Source organism: Acinonyx jubatus, chromosome C1 (genome assembly GCF_027475565.1).
Source record: "Acinonyx jubatus isolate Ajub_Pintada_27869175 chromosome C1, VMU_Ajub_asm_v1.0, whole genome shotgun sequence".
NCBI classification, from domain to species: domain Eukaryota; kingdom Metazoa; phylum Chordata; class Mammalia; order Carnivora; family Felidae; genus Acinonyx; species Acinonyx jubatus.
The window spans coordinates 195,518,384-195,542,470 of NC_069381.1; the positions used below are offsets into that span (position 1 = coordinate 195,518,384).

Here is a 24,087-nt window from a genome sequence, read left to right on the forward strand (position 1 = left end):
GTTCCCAGAGGGTTTGCTTCCTTGATGAAGTGGAATAATTAAATAGAGTCTAGAGAAAGGTGGTTGGAAATATATGTAATAACAATTTAGTCAGTTTTCATGGTACTGGGAACATTTTTTAAAACCCTCCCTTCTAAATGGCACCCAGAGCTCCATATGAAAGCTTTTTCTCCTTCTAGAAAAAAAGCTGGTTTCTTCAGCAATTCAATCTAGAACAAAGAAATAAAAAATACTATGTACTAAAAAAAATCCACAGCAGAAATTATGTAGAGGCAAGGCAAACTAACATTAATAAATGAAGCTAATTAGACTTGATTTGCATATTTAACTCATCTTAATTACACATGGATTCAGCAAACATTTTAAAAGCTGCAATCAATCTTTCACAGTCATGGTTATTTATATGAAATAACAAAAACCAGGATCCTTGTTAATGATTATTCTGTCTCCAATTTATATGCCAGTAAGATTGTTTCGGTAATAATAATGGAATATATTTTTCTTTAACAATTTGTAAACCTATAATGTTAAAATTCTTTAATGTCACAAAGTTATTTTTAAAAGATTTGCAGAAAATATGAATGTTATATAAATTACTCCATTACATTAAATATTTGGCCCTGTTCAATTAAAAGAGGATCTTTGTAAAATTCTTTGACATTAATTCTTAAACTTGATAACTAAGGTGGTAGCTCTAATGGAATAACTACATCTAACTGGTAATGAGTAGGAGGATATTTTTCTCACAGCTGGTATAAACTTGAATTCTGCTCACCTTTGGACACAGTTTGCTTTGCCTTCTTTAATAGCGATTTTCCTTGGTCCTAAAATTTGAAATGAAAATGCACAGAATGCAATTGCACAATATAATTCTCTTTAACCTCAGTGTTTTATTTAGATAATTTTTTCTGAAACAGTTTTAGCTATTTTACTCTAAGTAATTATTTTCTAGAAATAAATATACACTGGAATAATTCTATGGGGAGACAGTGCCTCTGTATTGTGATGTGAGGGGCTGGCAGGGCTGATGGGGTGGCACAGACAGTGCTGCCAACAGGAAAAAATGGTACCTGTTTTCTGTGCAACTGTCCAATGGGTGTGACATTCAATGATTAGGGCTCTACTTCCTAGAGTTCTTCTCCGTGAAGATTCTTTTGTAAAAATCAAAAGTACTGAGAGGGTAACCCTTGCCCTTTCATCTGAATTGCCTTGAAAAGGTGGAGGTCATGTGGTGAAGGAAAGAAAAGTCGGTGAGAGGCAAACTTATTATTACTTGCTTAGTAACTTTCCTTGGAATGGCCTGTGTGTGTGTGTGTGTGTGTGTGTGTGTGTACTAATTCAAAAATATTTATTGAATACCTCTTATGAGCCAGCTAATCTCTGCAGTTATCATTATGAAGTGATGAAGATAAGGAACATCATCCCTGCTATCACAGAACTTGTAATCTGCATATTGTTACCATGTAATAATTAACATTTATTGAGTACTTGCTATGTCTCAGGCAGCAATCTAGGCATTTTATATGAATTAACTTAAATCCTCACAATGGCACCATCAAGTAGATACTCTTATTATTTCTATTTTACAGATGAAAAACTGAGGCTCACAGTATTCCAAGGACGTAATAAGTGACAAAGCCCAAATTCAAATTCAAGCAGTGTCACTCCAGACCTTGTGCTCTTAACCATTAAGGTTATATACATGGATAATATTCATCTGTTTAGATATATGCTCAAGCATGACATAAAAATTCAGGGGCTCCTGGGTGGCTCAGTTGGTTAAGCCTCCAACCAGCTCAGGTCATGATCTCGTGGTTTACTGGTTCAAGCCCCACCTCCGGCTCTGTGCTGACAGCTCAGAGCCTGGAGCCTGCTTCGGATTCTGTGTCTTCCTCTCTCTCTGCCCCTCCTCCCCTCACGCTCTGTCTCTCCTTCAAAGGTAAATAAACATCAAAAAAAATTAAACTTTTCATTCTGAGATTACATATTAGCTCAAAGTGCATTAATATAATGTATATAAATTCTATATTCAGTACAATAAACACTATAAAATAATCTTACAGTTTGGTATTTGCAACCAGCTAATGCCCTAATAGCTATTGCACTCCTAAGATATTTTATGAATATTAGAATAAAGATATCTTGCCCCTTTGGTATGACTGAATTATGTCCTTTCAAATTCATATGTTGAAATCTTAACCCTAGTACTTCAAAATGTATTGGGAAATAGGGTTTTTAAATTTTTTTTAATGTATATATTTGAGAGAGAGTGTGAGGGTAGAGGCAGAAGTAGAGAGACACACACAAAATTTGAGGCAGGCTCTGAGCTATCAGCACGAACCAAACTCGGGGCTCAAACTCATGAATTTGAGCCGAAGTCAGATGCTCAACTGACTGAGCCACCCACACACCCCATGGGAAGGAGATAGGGTCTTTAAAAAGGTAACTAAGGTTAAATGAGGTTGTTGGGATGGGCCCTAATCCAATCTGACTGTTGGTCTTATAAGAAGAGGAGATTAGAGCACAAATACACACAGAGGTAAGACCATGTGAAGATATAAGAAGAAGATGGCCTTCTACAAGCCAAGATAAGGCCTCAGAAAGAAACTAATTTTACCAACACCTTCATCTTGTATCTAGCCTCCAGAACAGTGAGAGAATACATTTTTGTTGTTTAAGCTACCAGTCTGTGGTACTTTGTTACGGCAGCCCTAGCAAACCAAAACGTCCTTACTCCTCTCTGTGGTGTCAAAGAAGGAGACCACCAGTCAATACCTGAAACCAAAAAACTGAATTTATCATATACTTCAATGAAGAAGAGTTATCCTAATTAAGCCAATCCAATTGCTGATTTTATATCTATTTTTTGTGGACAATTTACTTTGAATAGTATTGATTACACAGGCAGGACTGGGTTACGTTGGTCTTAGAAGAATAGTTTGTGTTGGTTATTGAGACTTACTATTTGTCTCTTTTCAAGGTAGAAGAAGGTTAATATGAGCTTTGGGAACATGTGCAGTGTAGTGAAACTTTGGCCAGTTGGCTGAATTTTAAATCATGAGTCTGATGCTATTTAGCTTTTCAAGAAGTGTTCACAGAAGTTAGTTGTCATTGATTAATTAGATAGTTTTAAAACCAGTTCTGGTGTTTACTTGTAAGCAGGGCTATGGAACTGTTAATAATTGATTAGACAAGTTTAAAACTGGTTCTGGTGTTTGTTACCATGACAATGGGCCTTTTCCTAGAAGAGTGGTGACTTTTTTTTTAATCTCAGTGGCCAACAAAAAATAAGTAAAACAAGAAATAGAAAAGAATACAAATTAATCTACAACTGTGTAGATTATTTGTGTAGGCACTATGCTAATCTTTACACAAATTCCACCGCCTGTAAATGGGAATTTAAAGTATTATGAGTTTTGTACAGTAGATTAAAAGAGTTACTGTATATAAAGTACTTAATGTGGTGTTTTTATATAAATGAGAGATATGACCAATAACTTTCCAATGAACTGAATAATAAAACCTGCAATGTTAATCCAGTATCACATTTTTTAACACTACAGTATACAACCTCTCTTAACAAAATGCTCAATAGTGTGATTTCATTTATGCAAGAACTAAGGTAGATAACATGACACAGTAAAGACGAGTGAATGTATGTGCACAAAATGTCCCAGGAAATGTGCAAAAGACACTATTACAGTTGTTGCATCTAGGGATGGCCTGAGATAGGAAACTAACTTTTCACTGGATAGTGTCCTATACTATCTAATTTTTCAACTATGTTCCTAGATTTCTTTTCTCCGATAAAATAAATTTAATTAAAAAACGTGGGGATGTTTTTACTAAGAAGGTCATGTGGGAACTCTCTGAAGTGATAGAAATGATCTGGATCTTAATCTAAATGGCAGTTACACAGATACATACATAGATAAAAATTCTATGTTTTGATAAAAATTCATTGAGCTAAGACCCTAAGATTTGTGCATTTTACTATGTGTAAATGCACATATATGTTGTATGCCACTAAAGACACTTTAACACACCAAAAAGATATTTTAAAAGATAGCCTGTTTAAAAACAAAGGCAAAAGTCTGAGTTGGGAGGCTTACTTTATATGTTCAAGTCTGTTTTTTTTTTTTTTCCAAAAGAATGTTGAATCCATTGGTCAAATAAGTCCTTATGAAGAGAAAATAAGTTAGTGAATATTCACTCTTCAATGATTTTAGTGATGGTATTTTTGGGTGCTTAGTTTATGACTATTTGTGATTTTATTCTATGATTATTTTATGATTTTTAAGTTTTTAAGCTTTTTTTTTGTCTTGAGTATTAGGCTTCTAATAAGTATTATTTTAATATGTTTTCAACTTTTCACATGGTGGTATTAATAGTAGAAAAGCTTTTCATAAGACTAATCTTCCTGCATTTTATATATAATCTTCCTGCATAGGGTTTATGTCAGTCAGGTGAGACTAAGTTGTATTACAGTGACACACAACCTCCAAACCACTGTAACATTTATATCTTGCTCTGGGTGTATGTCCTCCATATAACAGAAGGAGGGTTCTGCTCACTGACTCACCTAGGATCCAGAATGATCTAGCAGGCACCTTGAATGCTCTGGTTTCTGACAGAGGGAAAAGATATCCCTTGATATTGTACTTCTTGTTAAGTGCTATACAAGTCAGGTTGGAAAGAGCAGGAGAGGGGTGTTACATGTCATTTTCACTCAGCTCTTTGGCCAGAACTTATTATGTGGCCCCACACCACCACAGGGGGACGAGGAGGTGCACCAGAAAGAAAGAAATATTGGAAAAATTTAGCTTTGAAAATGGCATTAGAAAGTTGCCTCCACCTTCTCCCTTCAAATTCTTTCACATTACTGGTTAGATGACTTTGTGATTACAACAAAGAGGAGCTAGGACTGTCTTGCCTTTGGCACTCTGTATCTCTGCAGTGGTGGATTAGTGTTTCTGTTTTCTCATCTCTAGATGAGTTGAGATCCATGCCCTTGAGTTGCTGTGAGGATTAAATGTAATAACAAAAGTAAATAATTTAGCACAAGATGCTTTAGTCACATAATGAACACTGAAAAAATGTAAATTTGCCTCCTTCATCTGGAGTCATCAACTGTCTTGGCAGAGTCAAAGTGTAAATATGCTACAGGGTTGGAGCCAAGTTATGACAAAGGAGTTGAGAGGAATAAGACTGTGCACATTACATGTCATGATTAACCAAAATCAAAATAAATATTAGGAAGAAGACCAAGATATGTATCCAAAAATAAGATATCTGGTGAGGGTAGATTTTTTTTTTCCAATTTTCAGTTGTGATCTCCATGTAACTGTTTACTTTTTTACTTAACAACTTTTTATCAAATTATACCATAGCTGTCTTGGGCCCTGGGGATAATAAGAGTGGTGGACAAGACAAATAAGTTTCAAACAAGTTTCTCTTGTGGAGCTATATTCTATTGGGAGAAAGCTAACAACAAACAAAGAGACAGATTTTTAAGCAATTTTAGTTAATGATGAATGATATGAAAGAAATAAAGCAGAGTGGCCTATTCATTGGCTACCAATACCTGTGGAAGGAGTCTGGAATTTATTCTGAGCGATGGTAATGTTCAGATGGCTGTTAGCAGGAGCATGGTGTGATCTGATCCAGGTTTTATTGATCACTCTACTGGCTGTGAGAGGAATAGATGGGAAGTTGGGTGAGAGTAGAAGCAAGGAGACCAATAAGGTTGCTCCTGCTGTCTTTGGGCTGCATATGATGGATGGTTTCCTGCACACAGTGGTAATAGTAAAGAGAGACAGAGGTAGGCAAAGTAGGGATCTATGCTGAAGAAGAAGGTGATATGCTGGATGAGGGAAAGGTGGGGAGTGGGGGTAGAAAGATAAGTATTCTAATTCTCGGGGGTTTTTTATTGCCTAATATTTTTAAAAATTTTTTAATGTTTATTTATTTTAGAGAGAGAGACAGACAGAGCACGAGCAGGGGAGGGGCAGAGAGGGAGACACAGAATCTCAAGCAGGATCCGGGCTCTGAGCTGTCAGCACTGAGCTCGATGCAGGGCTTAAACCCACTAACCGTGAGATCATGACCTGAGCCGAAATTCGATGCTTAACTGACAGAGCCACCCAGGCGCCCCATACCTAAAGTTTTTTGTTTGAGCAACTGGTGATGCCATTTACTTAGAGGGAAAGATTTGGCAGAGTAAAGATAGGCAGTTGAGACATAGTAAGTAAAAAAGTCTGCTTTTGCATACTATGTCTGACATGCTGCATCACTAGCAGGAAACAGATGATACATGAAGTAAACTCAAGTTGAATGTTTACAGAGATGTGAATGGGATTAAGGGACCAAACACAGTAACCAAGAGTTAGCAACAATGGGAAGTCTGAAGGGGCAGGGCAAGGAGAGCATTACTGGACACATTGGAGCTATAGTCATGGCCAAGGACCCACATAACAGGAGTAGTGGAATTAGGTAGAAAACAGGACCGGTGACAATATCACAGCTGAACAGGAAGAGAGGTAAAGCGGTCATTTATCTGTCCTCTTTATCTTTCTGCTCTTTTATATCCTATTGATGCTTCCCTCTGGATGAATCCAACCAGACACCCAAGAGCTTGAGTGCCCAAAGCGATGTTGTTGGTAGAGAGCAGGGCACAGAGTAGGACAGTGCCACATGGGGAGTGAATCTGACAGACAAATAGAAAAGGCAGCACCAATGCCTCTACTACTCTTTATTGGGATCTTTAAGAAGGCAGGAGAGCAAAGGGCAGAGATTATTTGAAAGTCATCAGCATTTCGGTGGTCTATGTTGCAAGTCCAGGGTTAATATTTGTCAGGCTGTCACTCTGTGTTAGGCACTCCATCAACATTTCACATGCATTTTTCCAATATAATTCTCAAAACAAGCCTATAGGTTAAATATCATTACCTCATTGGCACGGTAATGGTATTTAACCTATAGGTTTGTTTGGAGAATTAAATGAGGCAATTGGAGCACAATGAAGTGAAGCAATTTGTTTAAGGTCACACTGCTATTAGGTAGCAGATCCAAGAATTAATTCCCAGATGTTTCTATCCCCAGGGCCAGTGATAGCAATCATCACTGCACACAGCTTCTCCGAGAGAATTAAATACTGGTGCAATGACATGTTGGGTCACATGTGTTTTTTTTTTTTTGGTTTTGTTTTGATTTGTTTTGGCTTTTTTCTTATAAGACTCTTCGCTCTTACATTTTTTTCCACTTCTTTGAAAGAAAACTATTCTGACAAGAATTCATCAAAGAAGATATTCCAAATTTTACTATCCCGATTTGGGTATTACTTTTGATTAAGGCTGTTTGCAGACTAGAATATTAGTAACCTACATATTCCCTCTTCCACAAAAAGAGTAGATTCACTTTTATCTTGGGAACAAAGCTGGATAGAAAAGCTTTTTTTAACTTTTCCTAATTCATGAAACATTTATCTTCAAGTCAGGTTTTGTTATAGCAGCACAAATGTGGTCTGTCAGCATTTCCATTATAACCCCATATTTCCAGGGCTTTTCAAGAGTGCCTTAGAGATTCTACTTTGAATTAAAACTTGGCATTCAGGATTTGAATCAGAAAACTCCATTTTCCTTAACAATTAATCAAATAGTTTAGAGATTCTCACTTTAGAAGAGCATCAAATGTAAAACTTTTACTAATGCAAAAAAAACATTTTGCTAATTTAAACATATATATATATATATATATATATATATATATATATATATATACACACACCCTCACTATGCAAGTATAATATTATACAACTATATATGATATTAGTTCTCAAAGAAAATTAACTATAAAAGTTCCTAAGACAATATATTAAAGCTAATTATAACTTTACTTTGCCATTTTGGCTTTGTAAGTAATTTATTTCTACTTTGGGTATTTAGAGAATTTGAAATTCTCAGCATAATTGGTTTAAAGTGTAACAGTATCAAGATAATTGAACCAGAATAACATGGGCAGGGGGATCTGGAAAGAGTACCAAGATGTTTCAACATATTTTTGTGAAATTTAAATTCATGTGGGGAAATTTTGCATTCTGTGAAACGGGATTAACAGCAAGCATTAATTCTGTAAATAAATATTTTAAATTTAACTTTGTGAACACAACAGTAGTAGGACTAAACAGAGCTTAGTTATAAAGCCTGTCTAACTTTTCTTAGTTCCAAACTATTCCATGGATGTCCTATAGCAATGAGACATGATGATAATACTCTTCCATGTCTCATTTTGTAATCTTTTCTGTAGTCTTTCAACCAGCAGTAAATGGGTTTAGGACTAAGTAAATACCAGGTAGTGAATGAGAGGAGATGAAGCCTTTTAATAAGCCTGTTCTCCTGATTGACCTCTCCCCAGCCACATTGGCTGCTTTGTTCTAGAAATACACTATGTAAAAACTCCTATCTCTGAGACATTTGCTTTACCTTTTCCTTCTTCCTGGAATTCTTTTTCTCTTGATGTCTGCTTGGTTTTCTTCAATTTTTGTTCAAACCTTACTTTTTAAATGTAGTCAAACCATATCATTCCCTTGATAATTTGGTTTACTCTTAGCCCCTCAATCCCAAAACCGATGATACCCCTTACCCTATCTGACTTTTCTTTTTTTTCCCCAATACTTATGATCTCCACAAACACACTTTATACTTTTTAAAATATCTATTCCCACCCTATCCCCTTATAATATAGGGTGGATGAAGACAAGGTGCTTTGTTTTATGTTATGTTTTATGTTCAAGGTTCTTTGTGCCTGACATAGATTAACTGCTCAAAAATATTTGTTGAATGAATACATTGTTCAATTACATCTGAATTTTAGCCCATAACAAGATTATACAAACAATATTCCACACATGACTTTCTCTGGTTCTTCTACAAAATTTGTGTTATTTCCATAAGATAATTAAGAATGTCTTTTGAACATTGGTGTCAAAATTAAAAGTCCCCATATTAAAATCCCCCATGTAATGTGTTGTGAGCCAAATTTTCTTGAGATAATTTAAACTGAAGTTTGGGAATTTTTGTGGCTAATAATTTTAGTTATTGTTTGGAAAAGATGACCTGAATGGATAGATGTGAAGTATAGTGTTCATAAAACAAATGATTATTTTGTGTTAAAAAGAATTTACATGTGTTATAACATTTTTATCATGTAATGATATTAATGACAAACTTTCAAAATTCAGGAATTAAAATGTGATCTTGTATTCCATAACAAACAAAAGAACCCTACATACTTAGCTGTGATGGAAATGAGGTAAAAACAAGAAACCTCTGTAAACGTTGACCCCATGGCTTGAAAACTATGCTAATTCTCACATAGTGAGAATTCACCACCAGCTCAGTAGCATAAAAGTGAGGATACTTGAATTTCAGTCCATAGACCAGCATGTATAACACACTTACCAGCACAGCCATGTCTGATTTTGAATGGTAGCTGATAGCAAAAGCTAACATTTTCTATCATGAGAATGTATAATTTCATTATTGGACTAAACAATACTTTAAACCAAATAAAATTAATTATCTTTTTATTTCTGTCACATATTTGGAGAAATTTATTTGATTTTATTTCTGCTTTGTCTTCCTAGGGTAACTGTGAGCAATCACTTTATGGTCATATGCATTCTGTCAATGATGCCACCTTCACTCCTAGGGTGAGTTCAGTTCTCTGGATAAATTATTTTAATACTTCATATATACAAGTTAACTGTATTGAAACAAAGTCCCAGGGGTGGGGGGATGGTAAGTTAACAGGGTGAAGAGAACAAGGCTAGGGATTAATTATGGCAGTGGAAAAAATATATAGTCTGGGTTGCAGAAGTTTAAAACACACATGTACAATATACAGTGGGAGGAATGACGAGTAATTCTACTATACTTACTCCACTTAACCACATTTTTTTAAAGTGTCTTGTCTAATATGAGCTTCACAAAAGTAAGCAGGATAGACTTGTAAATATTAATGTAGAATCATAAAAATAATGAAAATGCTTGAATGGAAACCCAAGAATAAACAAGCCGTCAAAGAAAAATAGACTTCCTTCAGGTTAGAACAGAGCAACCTTGATTTGACAGTTTTTCAATTGCTCATTGAAAGGTTTCAAATATATCTTTCTTTTATAAACTGATGACATAGCAAAAGTGTTTATCCATAAGCTTGAGGCATTCAGATATCAGGATGATTTCACCAACTAGGAAGACTGTTAAACACGGCTTTGAGTTACTAAGCTAAAAGGGTGCAGATAGTTCTCAGGGAAGGATGATTTAAGTTTGTTCTTTCTCAGATGAAAGCTATTTGACTGATAGATGACCTCTCAAGTCCTTTCAAACTCTATGATTTAATTATTGCTAACATTTCACTTTGTCTCTAAATTCCCAATAGAGTGTGAATCTTAATTCCATATCCCTCTTCTTTCCCAATTAGCTAAAAAATTAATCTGATAGATTACCTACTTCTAACTTCAAAATGACAGCGTTGTCAAAATTCTGATACTATCATGCTGTTATTATTCTTTTAGACGGAAGAAAAATGCTCACTAAAAATTATTTCTTCTAAACGCATGTTGTTTGCTCCAACTAAAATTGTGCTGGTGTCGCTGTGAATGACACCTGGAATGTTAGTGATGGGCTCAACTACAATTATATTTTAACAAATTCATCTTAGTAAGGAATTTCCATTTAATTGACTCTATTGAGCCAATATATTATGGATTAGTTCTAGGTACCAAGTAAAATTTTATTTTTAGCAGAATTATGGAGCCATTTAAACACTATGAACCCATATGATATAAGGATATTTATGCTAAAAATCTATTAAACAGCTTACAGCTTTACACACCCTAAGAAAATTAAATGGAAGCTAAATGGAAATAAATTATTTTGTGAGTTAGGCATTTTATTTTTGGTAAGCAATAACATAGCTAAAAAAGACATACCATTTAACATCTCAAATAATAAAATTAATAAATATGGAAATAGCCAAATTAAATTTATTTATTTAGCAACCAAGGAAGATGTGCATTAAGTATACATAATTCAAAAGCAAGATGATGAATATGAGGCCCAGATGTCCGAGATAGCTAACAAAATATGATATTAACAAAATGATATTTTGTTATGATGACTGACACTCCTAAGTGAAATTTTTGGTCACATATGTCAGTTGTTTTGGAAACGGTTTTATTTCACATACTTGCCAAAGAATATCAAAAGTTTAGGAGGTAGTAGTGACTGAAAGAGCACAAAGACTTTTACTCAAGGACATGGCATTGTGACACAGTTCCCATGCAAATAAACCATCAGACAAAGCTGTCATAATAAATGAATTATACAGTGCATATATAGCAGGCAGAGATTTGAATTATTTAGAATTAGACTTGCTAATTGTTTGATGCCTTCAGGGATATGTATTCAAATTGCATTACCAGCTAAAAATGTATTTAGCTATTTACGTAAACACAGTTTTAGGTAAATTCTACATTTTAAACTTCTGAGCAGGAATCATAAATGTAAAATTCAGTGTTACCTAGCTAGCAACCAAGAAACGCAGAAACAAACACCCAACATATGATAGTTATTTATGGTCCTAAAACTCTACATAAGTTGAATTGTGTTTCTATGTTATATTATTAGGGCTATGATGTCTTTATTTCTGACTGATTTTTCTATTGGAAATAGATATTTTTTAAAACTGCTTTTTAAAGTAATCTGTTTAATGAAACATTTTAAGGAACTATGAAAGCTTTCTACTAAGTCCATTTTGTAAAGCAAAACAAAAATTTTAAAAATTGACAGTAATTGCTGAAAAACTAGTAATAGAAAATTCAATGTACATTAAACACAAAACCAATAACATATATATATATATATAACATATATATAATAACACATATATGTGTATGTTAACACATATATATACATATATAACATACATATATATATGTATGTTAATACATCTTTCCGTGGCTGTTTCCAGCTGTTTTCAAAGGCAGGTAGCCAGTGTGGCTATTGCTGTGCCTGCCTGATGAAGTCAGGTGAACACTATAAATCAACTCTATTAGAATACCAATGTATCTTTCCTTGGGAGTATTTACCTCCACCTCACACATTTAAGCTAGGAATTTAGCCTCATTGTTGAACAAAATTGGAAGGCTGTACAGGATCAAAGACAATTCTAGTAGTTACAGGGCTTTAATTAGAAAGAGAAGTCTTCAGACTTACCTCAAGTCCTATTCTTACTTCTAATTAACCTGTTGTATTAATTCAAATATTGTTATATTGATTTTCCAAATATAGAGGTATGTGTCTTTATTGCAATTAAATAAAATATGGATATTCTGGTTCAAAAATGGATAACATTGTATATAGCCTTAATAGAAGACAAATCAAATTCTAACTTGTTTTCCACATATATAATGCCGTGAAAGCTGTAGCTGCCAAGAATGGAGGTGAAGGAACATGAAGTCAATCAGTGTTATCTTTACAGCAGTCTGAAGTTTTGAATAGATAAGAGACAAATGGGTTTAAGGAATTTGTACCAAGGAAGATACCTACTCCATCTGTTGACCTTGAGTCATGTGGAGGGTAAGAGATCTAGAAGGAAAGTGGTAATTGTGGATGATATTCAGGGTCACAATTTAAGCGAGGAAGATAAAGGAAGTGTTGGGATTTTAGGGGAATTGGCTGACTATGTATATGGAGAATGGTAGTGAAGGGTATATGAGAGATGGGAGGGGTAATGAGCTCAGATTGAGGAACAAACATAACTCTCTGGAAATGAAAGTCTAAGTAATAAGGGAAAACCTGCTGGCTTGAAAGGTCTATCAATAACAGAAATAAATATAACACCTTCTGTATGTCAAAATGGCCATAAAATCAAAATGAAAACATCAAAAAGCCAAAGAACTCATAAAACATAAAGGTATGGGAAAAGATTAAGTCCAGTCTGCATTCTATCCCTAAGTATCTTACCCTGCACTTCCTACCATAAGGAAGTATGGTCTAAGTTAGCTTCATTTTAAGGGTCATCAAGGAAAAAAATGACTTCCAGAATTAAGTGAGGGCTCATGGATCAAATGAGATCTTTTAAACTCAAAATACACCAGCATCCCACTGAAATCCTAAAGCAGATTGACCGCTTGAATAGATTTCACTGCTGAGAATCTCCCAGGCACTCTCCTTCATTCTTTGAAGACTACAGTTCCTGAATCACTCTTTCTCTACCTATGTGGCCCATGAGATAGTCTGACCACGTACTTCCTTGACCACATTTTCTCCAACACCCTTTGCTCCTCAGCTACATGTTCCAGAAGTCAGACTCTGAACACCTTAGTCATTAACTGTAAATGTATTGCATCCAAAATCTCATTTCCAAGCATGCTTTTCTGAAAGCTTATTTGTCTTTCCAGGTCTTAAGTAAATCCAGTACAACATTTTCTCTCCCTGACTGAGAGGTCTAATCAGTTAAAATCTCACTCACCTTCTTATCACCCTTTCTGCCTTCACTTTATCATTTTACCCCACCTTAGGTTCTTCAGTTGCCATTCTGTCAGTTCCATTGCAAAGAACTTTAGTTCAACTTGACCTAATTTTCGCTATATTACATACCTGGAAAACCTACATTCTTTAGCCTGTACAGAAAGGATTTAAAAATGCAAGAGAATTGGGGTGCCTTGGTGGCTCAGTTGGTTGAGTGTCTGACTCTTGATTTCAGCTCAAGTCATGGTCTCACAGTTTCCCGGGTTGGAGCCCCTTGTCAGGCTCTGCGCTGACTGATGGCACAGAGCCTGCTTGGGATTCTCTCTCTCCCTCTCTCTCTGTCCCTCCCTCACTCATGTTCTCTCTGTCTCTCTCAAAATAACTAAATAATTAAAAAAAATTTTTTTAATTAAAAAAGTGTTTTTTAATTTAAAAAATTAAAATTAAAATTAAATAAAAAGTGGGAGATTTTAATATACTATACCATCAAATTGGTTGCTTTCTGGTTTTTTTTTTTTTTAAATATAGTTGACACAAAATGTTGCATTAGTTTCAGGTGAACAACTTAACGATTTAAGAGGTTTATGTATTATGCTATGTTTATCACAAATATAGCTACCATTGGTCCTGTTACATCACTGTTAAAATGTCTTTGACTGTATTCCTTATTCTCTGCTTTATATTCCCATGACTTACTCATTCCATAGCTGGAGGCCTGTATCTTCCTCTATCCTTCACCCATTTTGCCCAACCCCTCATCCTCTTCCCCTCTGGCCAACCATCAGTTTGTTCTCTGTATTTATAGTCCTGATTCTGCTTTTTGTTTACTCATATATATCATTTGAAAATATGTTCTCCCATTCAGTAGGTTGTCTCAGTTTTTCCCTATTGAGAATGATAAGTATGGGTTTTTCATATATGATTTCCATATATCGTTCCTTATTTGATTTTTGTTGAGAGTTTTTATCATGAGTGAAAATTTTGGACCAATGTGTTTTCATTTTCATATGTCTCCATGTATTTTTTTGATTACTCCTCTCTTGCTTCATTGACTCATTGATTGTTTAGTATCATTTTATTTAATCACATGTTTGTATTTTTTTCCAGGTTTTTTTCATGTGATTTATTTTTAGTTTCATACCATTGTAGTTGGGAAAGTTGCATGGCATGGTATTGAGGCTTTATGGCCTAATATGTGATCTATTTTGAAGAAGATTCCATGTGCACTTGAAAAGAATGCATATTCTGTTGTTTTTGAATGGAATGTTCTATATATATCTGTTATGTCCATCTGGTCAAATGTGTCATTCAATGACATTGTTTTCTGATTGATTTTCAATGTAAGTGGAGTAATGATACTTTAAAGTATTAAAATAGGACTTTAAAGTCCCCTGCTATTACTGTATTACCACCTATTTCTCTGTTTATATCTGTTAATCTTTGCTTTATGTATTTATGTGCTCCAGTGTTGGGTACATATTTACAACTGTTATATCCTCTTGTTGGATTGATCCCTTTAACTTTCTGTAATGTCTTTCTGTGTCTCTTGTTATCGTCTTTGCTTTAAAGTCTATTTTGTCTGGTACAGGTATTGATAACCTAGGTTTTTTTCCCCTCCATTTGCATGGTGAATGTTTTTCCATCCCTTCATTTTCAGTCTGTATGCATCTTTAGGTCTGAGATGAGTCTCCTCTAGGTGAATATAGATGGTCTTGTTTTTATATCTGTTCTGCCACTCTATTTTGATTAGAGCATTTAGGCCATTTACATTTAAAGTAATTATTGACAGGTATGTACTTATTGCCATTTTTAAAATTTATTTTCTTGTTGTTTTTGTAGTTCTTTTTTCCTTTTTCTTTTCTTGTTCTCTTTCTTTGTGATCAGTGAATATCTATAGTGTTTTGTCTGGCTATCTTTCTCCTTATTTGTTTGTGTATCTATCATAGGCTTGGGGTTTGGGATTACCATGAGGCTCATATATAACATTCTAAGTAAATAGCCGTTCATATTAATTTGATGATCATTCAAGTTCAAACACAATCTAAATGAATGTGTTTTCTTTCCCCTTTCTCTTTCCTTTTTACTCCATTCTCTATTTTATGTATATGTTGTCATATTTTACATCTTTTTATTCATATTTTTGTTAGGTCTAATTATGGCCAATTATTTTCCATTTAAATAAATCTCTTTAACATATCTTGTAAAACGTTTTGTGGTGATAAACTCCTTTATCTTTTATTTGTCAGGGAAATTCTTTATCTTTCCTTCTTATCTGAATGATAACCTTGAAGGGTAGAGTATTCTTGGTGGTAGGTTTTTTTTCCTCCAGCACTTGGAATATATCATGTCACTCCCTTCTGGCTTGCAAAAATTCCGCTGAAAAGTCAGCTGATAGCTTTGTAAGCTTTTCTCTTGAGAGTAACTTTTTCTCTCTTGCTGCTTTTAGGATTCTCTTTATCTTTAACTTTTGACATTTTAATTATCATGTGCTATGGTGTGGACTTCCTTGAATTCATCTTGTTTGGAATTCTCTGTACTTCCTGGACTTAGATGTCTATTTCTCTCCTTAGACTAAGGAAGTTTTCAGTTATTATTTCTTCAAATAAGTTTTCTACATCTTTATTTCTCTCTTCTTCTTCTTCTTCTCTCTCTTCTTCTCTTCACCCCTATAAGGTGAATGTTTGTTGCTTGATATTGTCCAAGATACCTCTTAATCTGCCCTCATTTTTAAAAATTCTTCTCGGGGCACCTGGGTGGCCCAGTCGGTTAAGTGCCAGACTTCAGCTCAAGTCATGATCTCAGGGTTCATGAGTTCAAGCCCCGTGTCAGGCTCTGTGCTGACAGCTCAGAGGCTGGATGGAGCCTGCTTCAAATTCTGTGTCTCCCTCTCTCTCTGCCACTCTCCCACTTGCACTCTGTCTCTCTCTCTCAAATAAATAAACATTAAAAAATTTTTTTTTAATTCTCTTTTTGCTGTTCAGCTTGTGTGCTTTCCATTACCTTGCCTTCCAGATTGCTGATAGTGTTATGCCCAGAATCCGTGATCCCCAAAGACCACCAGGGAGCCGAGTCCAATGCAAAAGCAAAGCTTTTGCAAAGCTCAAGCTAGCTCAAGCTCAATCCCCTACCTGCACCGATGCAGCGGTGAGATACCAGAGAGAGCGAGTTTCAAAAGCACAAAGGTTTTATAAGGGTCTAGGGGTAGTTGGTGAGGTAATGGTCATGGCCTCAGCCGATTGGCTGGGGAAGGGTCAGAGTCCTGTTTCGCAGGTTGCTGGGCATGGTTTGATCCACAAGTTACTCAAGGGGAGGAGGTGTGGTTTGAGGTTTGAGCAGGGAATTTCTTTCTGCAGCCATGTCAGGGACATAGTCACTCAAGATGGAGGATACAGAACAAGATGGAGGACACAGAACAAAATGGAGTTGGCCGGCCTAGGTCTGCTCTTTCAATAGTTTTATCTGCATCCTTAATCTATTGTTGATTCCCTCTAGTGTGTTTTTATTTCATTTATTGTATTTTCCAGTTCTGACTGGTTCTTTTTAATGTTTTCTATCTCTTTATTGAAGCTTTCGCTGAATTATTCCATTCTTTCCTCCAGCCCAGTGAGTGTCTTTATGATCATTACTTTCAATTCTTTATTGGGCAAATTGTTTCTTTCTGTCTCATTTAATTCTCTTACTAAGGTTTTTTTTCTTGTTCTTTCTTTCGGAGAATATTCCTGTGTCTCCCCCATTTTGTTTGACTTTCTGTGTTTGTTTCTATGGATTCAGTAAAATGGCTACTTCTCCTAAACTTGAGGGAGTTGTCTTATGTATGGTCACCCCTGTGCAGCTTGCATGTGCTTGGTGGTGGCTGTTGCTGGCTGGCTGGAGCTGTGGCTGTATATGCTACTCTTTTTTTTTTTTTTTTTTTTTTTATGTGGAAAAATAAGCCATTTATTTGCTTAAGCCATGATTGGTTTGTAACTTACATTTGAACATATCCCACGCCCCACCCCACCACTGCCAGATGAATTCTACCAGGCATTTATTTAATTTATTTATTTCATTTTTAAAATATAATTTATTGTCAAATTGGCTATAGTCACCCTTTTAAAGCATGACATGTCTCCATCTCTCCTGCTATTATCTTGCTATTCTGTCTTTGGTTGTTTAGTAGCTATTTAGTCAGTGCTAAGTTCTTCTTCAGTAGAAATTGTTATATTAATAGGTTAAATTTGGTGTGTCTGTGGAGAAGGTGAGTTCAGAGTCTTCCTATGTTTCCATCTTAAACTGGAAACCTGGGCCTTTTTTAATTTTTTTCTCTTTATTTAAGTTAACTTTAAATTTATGACTCCAAAGTACAAATAACCACTCATTATTACTGAACATTTAAAATATATTTGTTTAGTGTGTTCACTTTTCTATTCACTTAGATTACTTTCATACCTTTTCCTCAAATATCCTCATACTCCCACTTCCCTCTCCTCCACAGACCCTCTTCTTATATCCTTGACTCATTGTTTTATGATAAAATAAAAGCCTTCAGAGAAGAAATCTCTTATTCCTACTACTACATTTCTAAATGTATGGGCATCTCCAGGCATTGTCACTGTCTCACCTTCAGTAATCATAGGAGTTGTCAGCCTCTAAGATATTTTAATATTTTAGATTGTACAATAAATTTCATGTCCCATTCTTCTTTCACTCTCTTCATAAGTTTACATTTACAGTTATTTCCTTCTTTCCCCCTTCCTATAGGAGTATTTTTATCTGTATATAAACCTGCTCCAAAATTTCCCATTTTTTAAAAAAATGTTTGACATTCCATCTCTCAATCACTTGCTGCCTTACTTTTCTTACTTTCACATATTCTTAATAGTTTCATTTTATAAATTTAGACTTATTTAAAATTGCTTTTAGCAACAGATCTATGAAATATATGTGAAAATTTTTTTGAGAAAGAGACAGCATGAGTAGGGGAGGGAGGGGCAGAGAGAGAAGGAAAGGGAGACTCCCAAGCAGGTTCCACACAGCCAGCACAGAGCCTGATATGGGACTTGAAGTCACAACTGTGAGATCATGGTCTGACCTGATACCAAGAGTTGGACGTTTAACTGACTGAGCCACCCAGACACTTCTCTATTGAGTTTTTATATTTCTGTTACTACATTTATGATCCATAGAATTTCTGTTGGATTCTTTTTAAATTTGCTGACCCTTGTTTCATTGTTTTTTGTTTTGTTTTTGTCTGTTTTTGAGTTTATATATGTTAATTTTTTCACTTTTTAATCCATAATTTCTTTGAAGTTTGAATGACAGTGTTATATTTTCATTATCTTATTCCTCCATGTTGCCCTGAAATTTCCTATATCATCTTTTCTTCAGCCATTAAAGTATGAACTCCAAGTCAAAAACTCCACTGAAACTGCTCTTAATTTTCATATTGTTACATCCATTGATTAATTTTCCATTATTATCAGGTTTTACTTTTCATAATCACTTAAAAAAATTCTTCATGAATCCTAAGAAGTAAAATCTCCATGGTCATTGTTTCTCAATCTACTGTGCTGAATCCTTCTTTATCTCTTGACTGCTAAATATTAAACAATGTCAAGACTCAATCTTAAATCCTGTTTCTTAGCACATTTTCTTTTCACATCATTTCATTCTAACCTGTGATTTTGCCTACATGTGATGATTTCCAAGTAGGTCCCACTTGGATCATCATCATTACACTTATCATTAGCTATTTTGCTTCTCAGCCTGAATATCTATAATATGTCTTCTTTTAACATGTTAAAAATAAAACTCTTGCTTTCCCTTCATCTTAACTGGTTCCTTTATCCAGCTCTTACCATCTTAGTGTCACCCTATTCATCCCTTCACAGAAGCAGGAGATCAGTCATGGTTCACAATTGTCTTGGGACTTTTTGACTGTTTACTTTTTGGGAAAAAAAAAATCTTTCTAAATTGGAATGCAGTGAAAAGAAATGAAAAAAAGAACATTTTAAAATCTTATTTGACTCAATATCTCTAAAATCTAGTATAGTTTATTTTGTATTTTTAATGTTCAAAAATATGGTGAATGGATGCAGAGTTCTGAACAAATGAAAGTACAAAGAATTCATTACAGCATTGTATCATTGCATCTTATTGATTTCAATTTTATTAGCCTTCCAAATTCTGTGGGCTGCAAGCTAAACATATTTTATTATCAGGATAGATTAGTTGCTCCTTAGAAAGCCTCTATAGAATCATCATTTCCTATGACTTTGGGACACTGGAAAATTACCAAATTTCAATTATACTTTTGGATCCTGATTTTCCCAGTCATGAGATATATAATCTTGAGCAATCATTCAGTTCTTTTTTGAAAATGAATGATAAAAAGAACAGTGAGTGTTAGATTATACATGAAATGTATTTAACATAGTGCCTGACAACTAGAAAATGCTATTATTATCACTCTTCCTCTCTCCTCCTTCCTCCTCCTCCTCCTCTTTCTTCTTCTTCTTTTCCTTCTCCTTCTCTTTCATGAAGCTAACAGTCCTTTTATCCATTTGCATTCAAATAAGTAACAGTAAATAAAAGAATACACACAAACACATAAGATAAATTTCTTATGTCCCATAATTCAATTGTGTTTAACATAATATCAGTAGTATAACCATAAATCTGCAATATACATTTTGTACTCTAACAGAGATTTCAAAAAATGGAATTCTAAAGCTATTCCAAATAAAAACTATGCACTTGTACTAAACTTGAGCTGAATCCTACTATAAAAATGGATATAAATCTCAGTAGGAGATGTTTTTTTCATATCAGAATATACCATTTAGTAATTAGTCACTTAAGTGTTTTAAATTTGATCTGATATAGATGAATTGCTTTTCCTAAGTTGCCAGTATGTGTACATAAATGCATTAATTCACATTACCTTTTATTTAAATCATGAAATATACTAATACCTGCAATTGCCTAGTTAAAAAAAAAAAATTATACTCTCTCCATTTTAGTAAAACAAGCTCAATATCTGATTTTCTCAACTTTGTTTGTTATCCAGACTCAAATGGAAAGTACTTAGTATCAGTCTCTGGCCATTTTATATAAAGAAATACAAACAACATTTAGGTCATGCAGCCATTGATCCTCTGAAGGACAAATGATGTCAGGCAGTACTTACACGCCAAAAAAATTTCAATTTTGTTTACTTCTTCAGCAATCCAACTTGATGTCAATTACCATTTAGCTGGGCCAATAATATTGATATTTGATGTCAGTTCTTATTCATTACTGCACCTAGATGATGCATAAGTCAAACTTTCAGATGGTGGTGAAAAACACTAAAGCATATTCTACCTGGGGAAATTGGAAACAACAGCAGAATAGAAAATTAAGGGGCATGTAGCATGCCATTTTATTTTATATGAGATTTGAATTATTTCAATGCTCCTAATATTCAAAAATTAACTTTATAAATTTTAAACTAATCTAATACTATGATATTCTTAAACTAAATCTTTAATGAAGGAATTTTCTTGCCTTAACACTTTTCAGAGAAAATAACTTCTGATAGAAAATTATGACACTCAAAAGGAAAGGGAAAAAAAAAGTGAGTTGGATAAGCAGACATTCAAAACTTAATTAGAAAATTATTTTTAAGTGTAATGAATTTATAGAGATCTCCCTTTATTTCTGCTTTGTTTTGGTCTTGGAAATTAAATACTGTAAATGACAAAAGAATAGGACATTTGAAATTATATCATTCTGCCCTCAAAGTTTAACCTTCAATAACTTCTACAGTTGGATAGCAATGAATTCATGCATTTGTAATTTTCTAGATAGTTCCAATGAAACTAGAAGCAACATTATTATGTTATATTTCTTGACACTTCCTCTTTAACTATAAAACTAATAATTTGTTTTTCAGTCTATACATCTTTTGGATGGCTTAAAAACTTGGGGCATATATGAAAACTTCAGTAATAAAATTTCTACTTAATATCTCCCTACTGAGCACCTACTATGTCTTGGGCACTGATATGAATATTGAGTGTTCAGCAGTGAATGAGGCTAAGTCCTATTCTTATGGACTTTATATTCTGGTAACAAAAGACAATAAACAAGTAAATAAATGAAGTCTCAAGAATAATACGTGTTATCTAACCAGAATAAATTAGCGTAAAAAGAGCAATTAGGTGAGAGTTGAGGTTTATAATGGAACAGGTTAGGGAAGAGTCTCTGAGAGAATGACATTTAAGAAAATCATGCAATGATCTTAAAGAAGAGAACTCAAATAGAGGAAACAGCAAGGCCAAGTTCCTGAGGTGATAGTAGTATGGGGTAATAGAGTAAAGGCACTGGAATGGACTGGAATTACATTAAGTAGGTGGAATATGTTGCATATAATAGGAAAGTGTTAACTTAGATGGTTGTTATTGGTTAAATGTGAAACAGTTGAGGCCATTTTAGAATAACCTCATAGCATTATATGTGGATTACAGAATGTTTATTTATACAAAAAATACCCTAGCATGATACATTTTTTTTTTAATTTTATAGCTGAGTAATGCCTAAACTTTTTTTTTCCCCCATAACTCTTGGCATAATTCTTGGTAGAAAATTTAATTAATAAATATTCATTGATTAATAAATATCAGAAAGTCCTGCAAGTCAGAACTCAAGGAGCATTTGAGAGGACATAGGACAGTTTTTGCTGTGACACAATTAAATTTATTTTACACTATCAATCTTAAAATATTACTTAAAAATTTAATACACTTTTCAGACTTTCCATGTTTGTTTTGAGCATTTGACTGCCAAAAATAGTTCAAAATATATTTACTACTTGTATAAGAAACTATGTCACTGCTCAGAACATTTGGCCATTTAGGCAAGTGGTTTCCCCGTGCATGGAAGTCTCATTTAAACAGTTTTTACAGTACTAAGATATTCTAAATAATATAAAAATATCAATATAAAATTACATTTATTTCAAGTCATGATTAGTTATCGTCAGTCTAAGCTTGCATGTGATTTAAACGTTTGAAAAATTGCATGTTTAATAAACATGAGTTTTCTAAGAGATTTTTTTACATACAGGGGTAATGTCTATTGCATCATATATTATCCCTGAATCACATAATTAGAGTGAAAAGAATTGCCACACTCATTTACTCATAAGCACAATTATAAGAAAACTTGATTATTCCTTTTAATGTAATGTTCTCCAATTAATTGTGTGTTTGTGGTGAATGTGACCCCATGAATCCATACTTTAAGAAGTGACTACTAGTTAACATGCAAAACTACAGGGAGAACAGGAGAATCTGCCCTTCTTCTTCAGAAGATTTAATTTGTATACCAAGAGTGGCCCTTCATGGAAAATGTTTCAAAAGTTACATCTCCCGGCAGATGGTCTGGAATTCTCTGTGGCAGACTGTACAATGGTCTCGGACCCAGCATGTCAATCACCACTGTGCTCTGCCTTTCCTTCCCCTTTCAACAGCGTTATCAAAAAACTCAACAGTTTTCTAACTAAAGGAATTTAAACTTCTCTATTTAAATTAAATTTAGAAACCTAAATTTATTGTATATTTTCTAAAATATTGAAGTTCACGAACTCTTTTTTTTTTTGAGAATTTGCAAACATTCCTCGACTTGTATTGGATGGTAGTGAAACAAAAGAAACTTCTTTCTAATGTAAATGCTGCTGATATCTAGATCTTTTACTTCATCTGAACTAGAGAAAATTAAGACCACAAAGAACTCAAATATAGACTGTGGGATTTTTTTTTTGTTTTTGTTTTTGGTTTTGTTTTTTGTTTTTTTGCTTGTTTTTTTTTTTTTTGTTTGTTTTTTATAAGGCTTGATATTGAATTTCACTGAAGGTGTTCAAAACTTTCTCTTGTTAAACTGAAGGGTAGAAATTTTTCTCATAAATGGTTGGTTTTCAGTGTACACACTTAAGGACAAATTTTACAAAAGAAACCAAGATATTAAATTATGGGTTGCTTTCTAATTATGTTATTTTTCATATACCTAAAAATAGTAAAAATAGACTGTGCCTTTTTAGAATTCTAACTTTTCTTTCTCCAAAGAGTATTGTAAGGATACAATTCCATATCTTTAGGGAAATATAATTATATTTCTAGTAAAAAAAAATTTAGAGTTTCTAAAAAGTTCTAGGCAAACAGAAACACAGCCTAGTAAAGCAATAGTTCTTCAAAAGGCTATGAGTTCTAGCTAAATATATATAGTTCCATCCTCTAATCTATTTTTATGAATCAAACCATAAGGGATATTTTATCCACTCACTTCAATATGGCAACAGACAAATATAGCCTATCATCATAAACATAAACTTTAGTAATATATACATTATGGTGACTCAAACCTGTTGATAAATTACCATACCTACATATATATATACATATACATACATACATATACATATACATGCATATATACACATACATATACATACATATATACATATACATAATAATTTGTAAATAGGTTTGTGTGTATGTGTATGTATATATATATGTATATATATAATGTATACATA

The 24,087-nt window shown here is 33.9% G+C and overlaps 1 protein-coding gene across 2 annotated transcripts in view; it reads left to right on the forward strand.

Moving 5' to 3' along the window:
• Positions 1-24,087, forward strand: part of SPAG16 (sperm associated antigen 16) — a 983,948-nt gene that overhangs the window by 675,059 nt on the left and 284,802 nt on the right. For both annotated transcript variants that reach the window (XM_027051529.2, XM_027051521.2), the window contains one exon: positions 9,644-9,709. In XM_027051529.2, the coding sequence (XP_026907330.2) occupies positions 9,644-9,709 (66 nt within the window). The remainder of the gene's footprint in view (positions 1-9,643; positions 9,710-24,087) is intronic.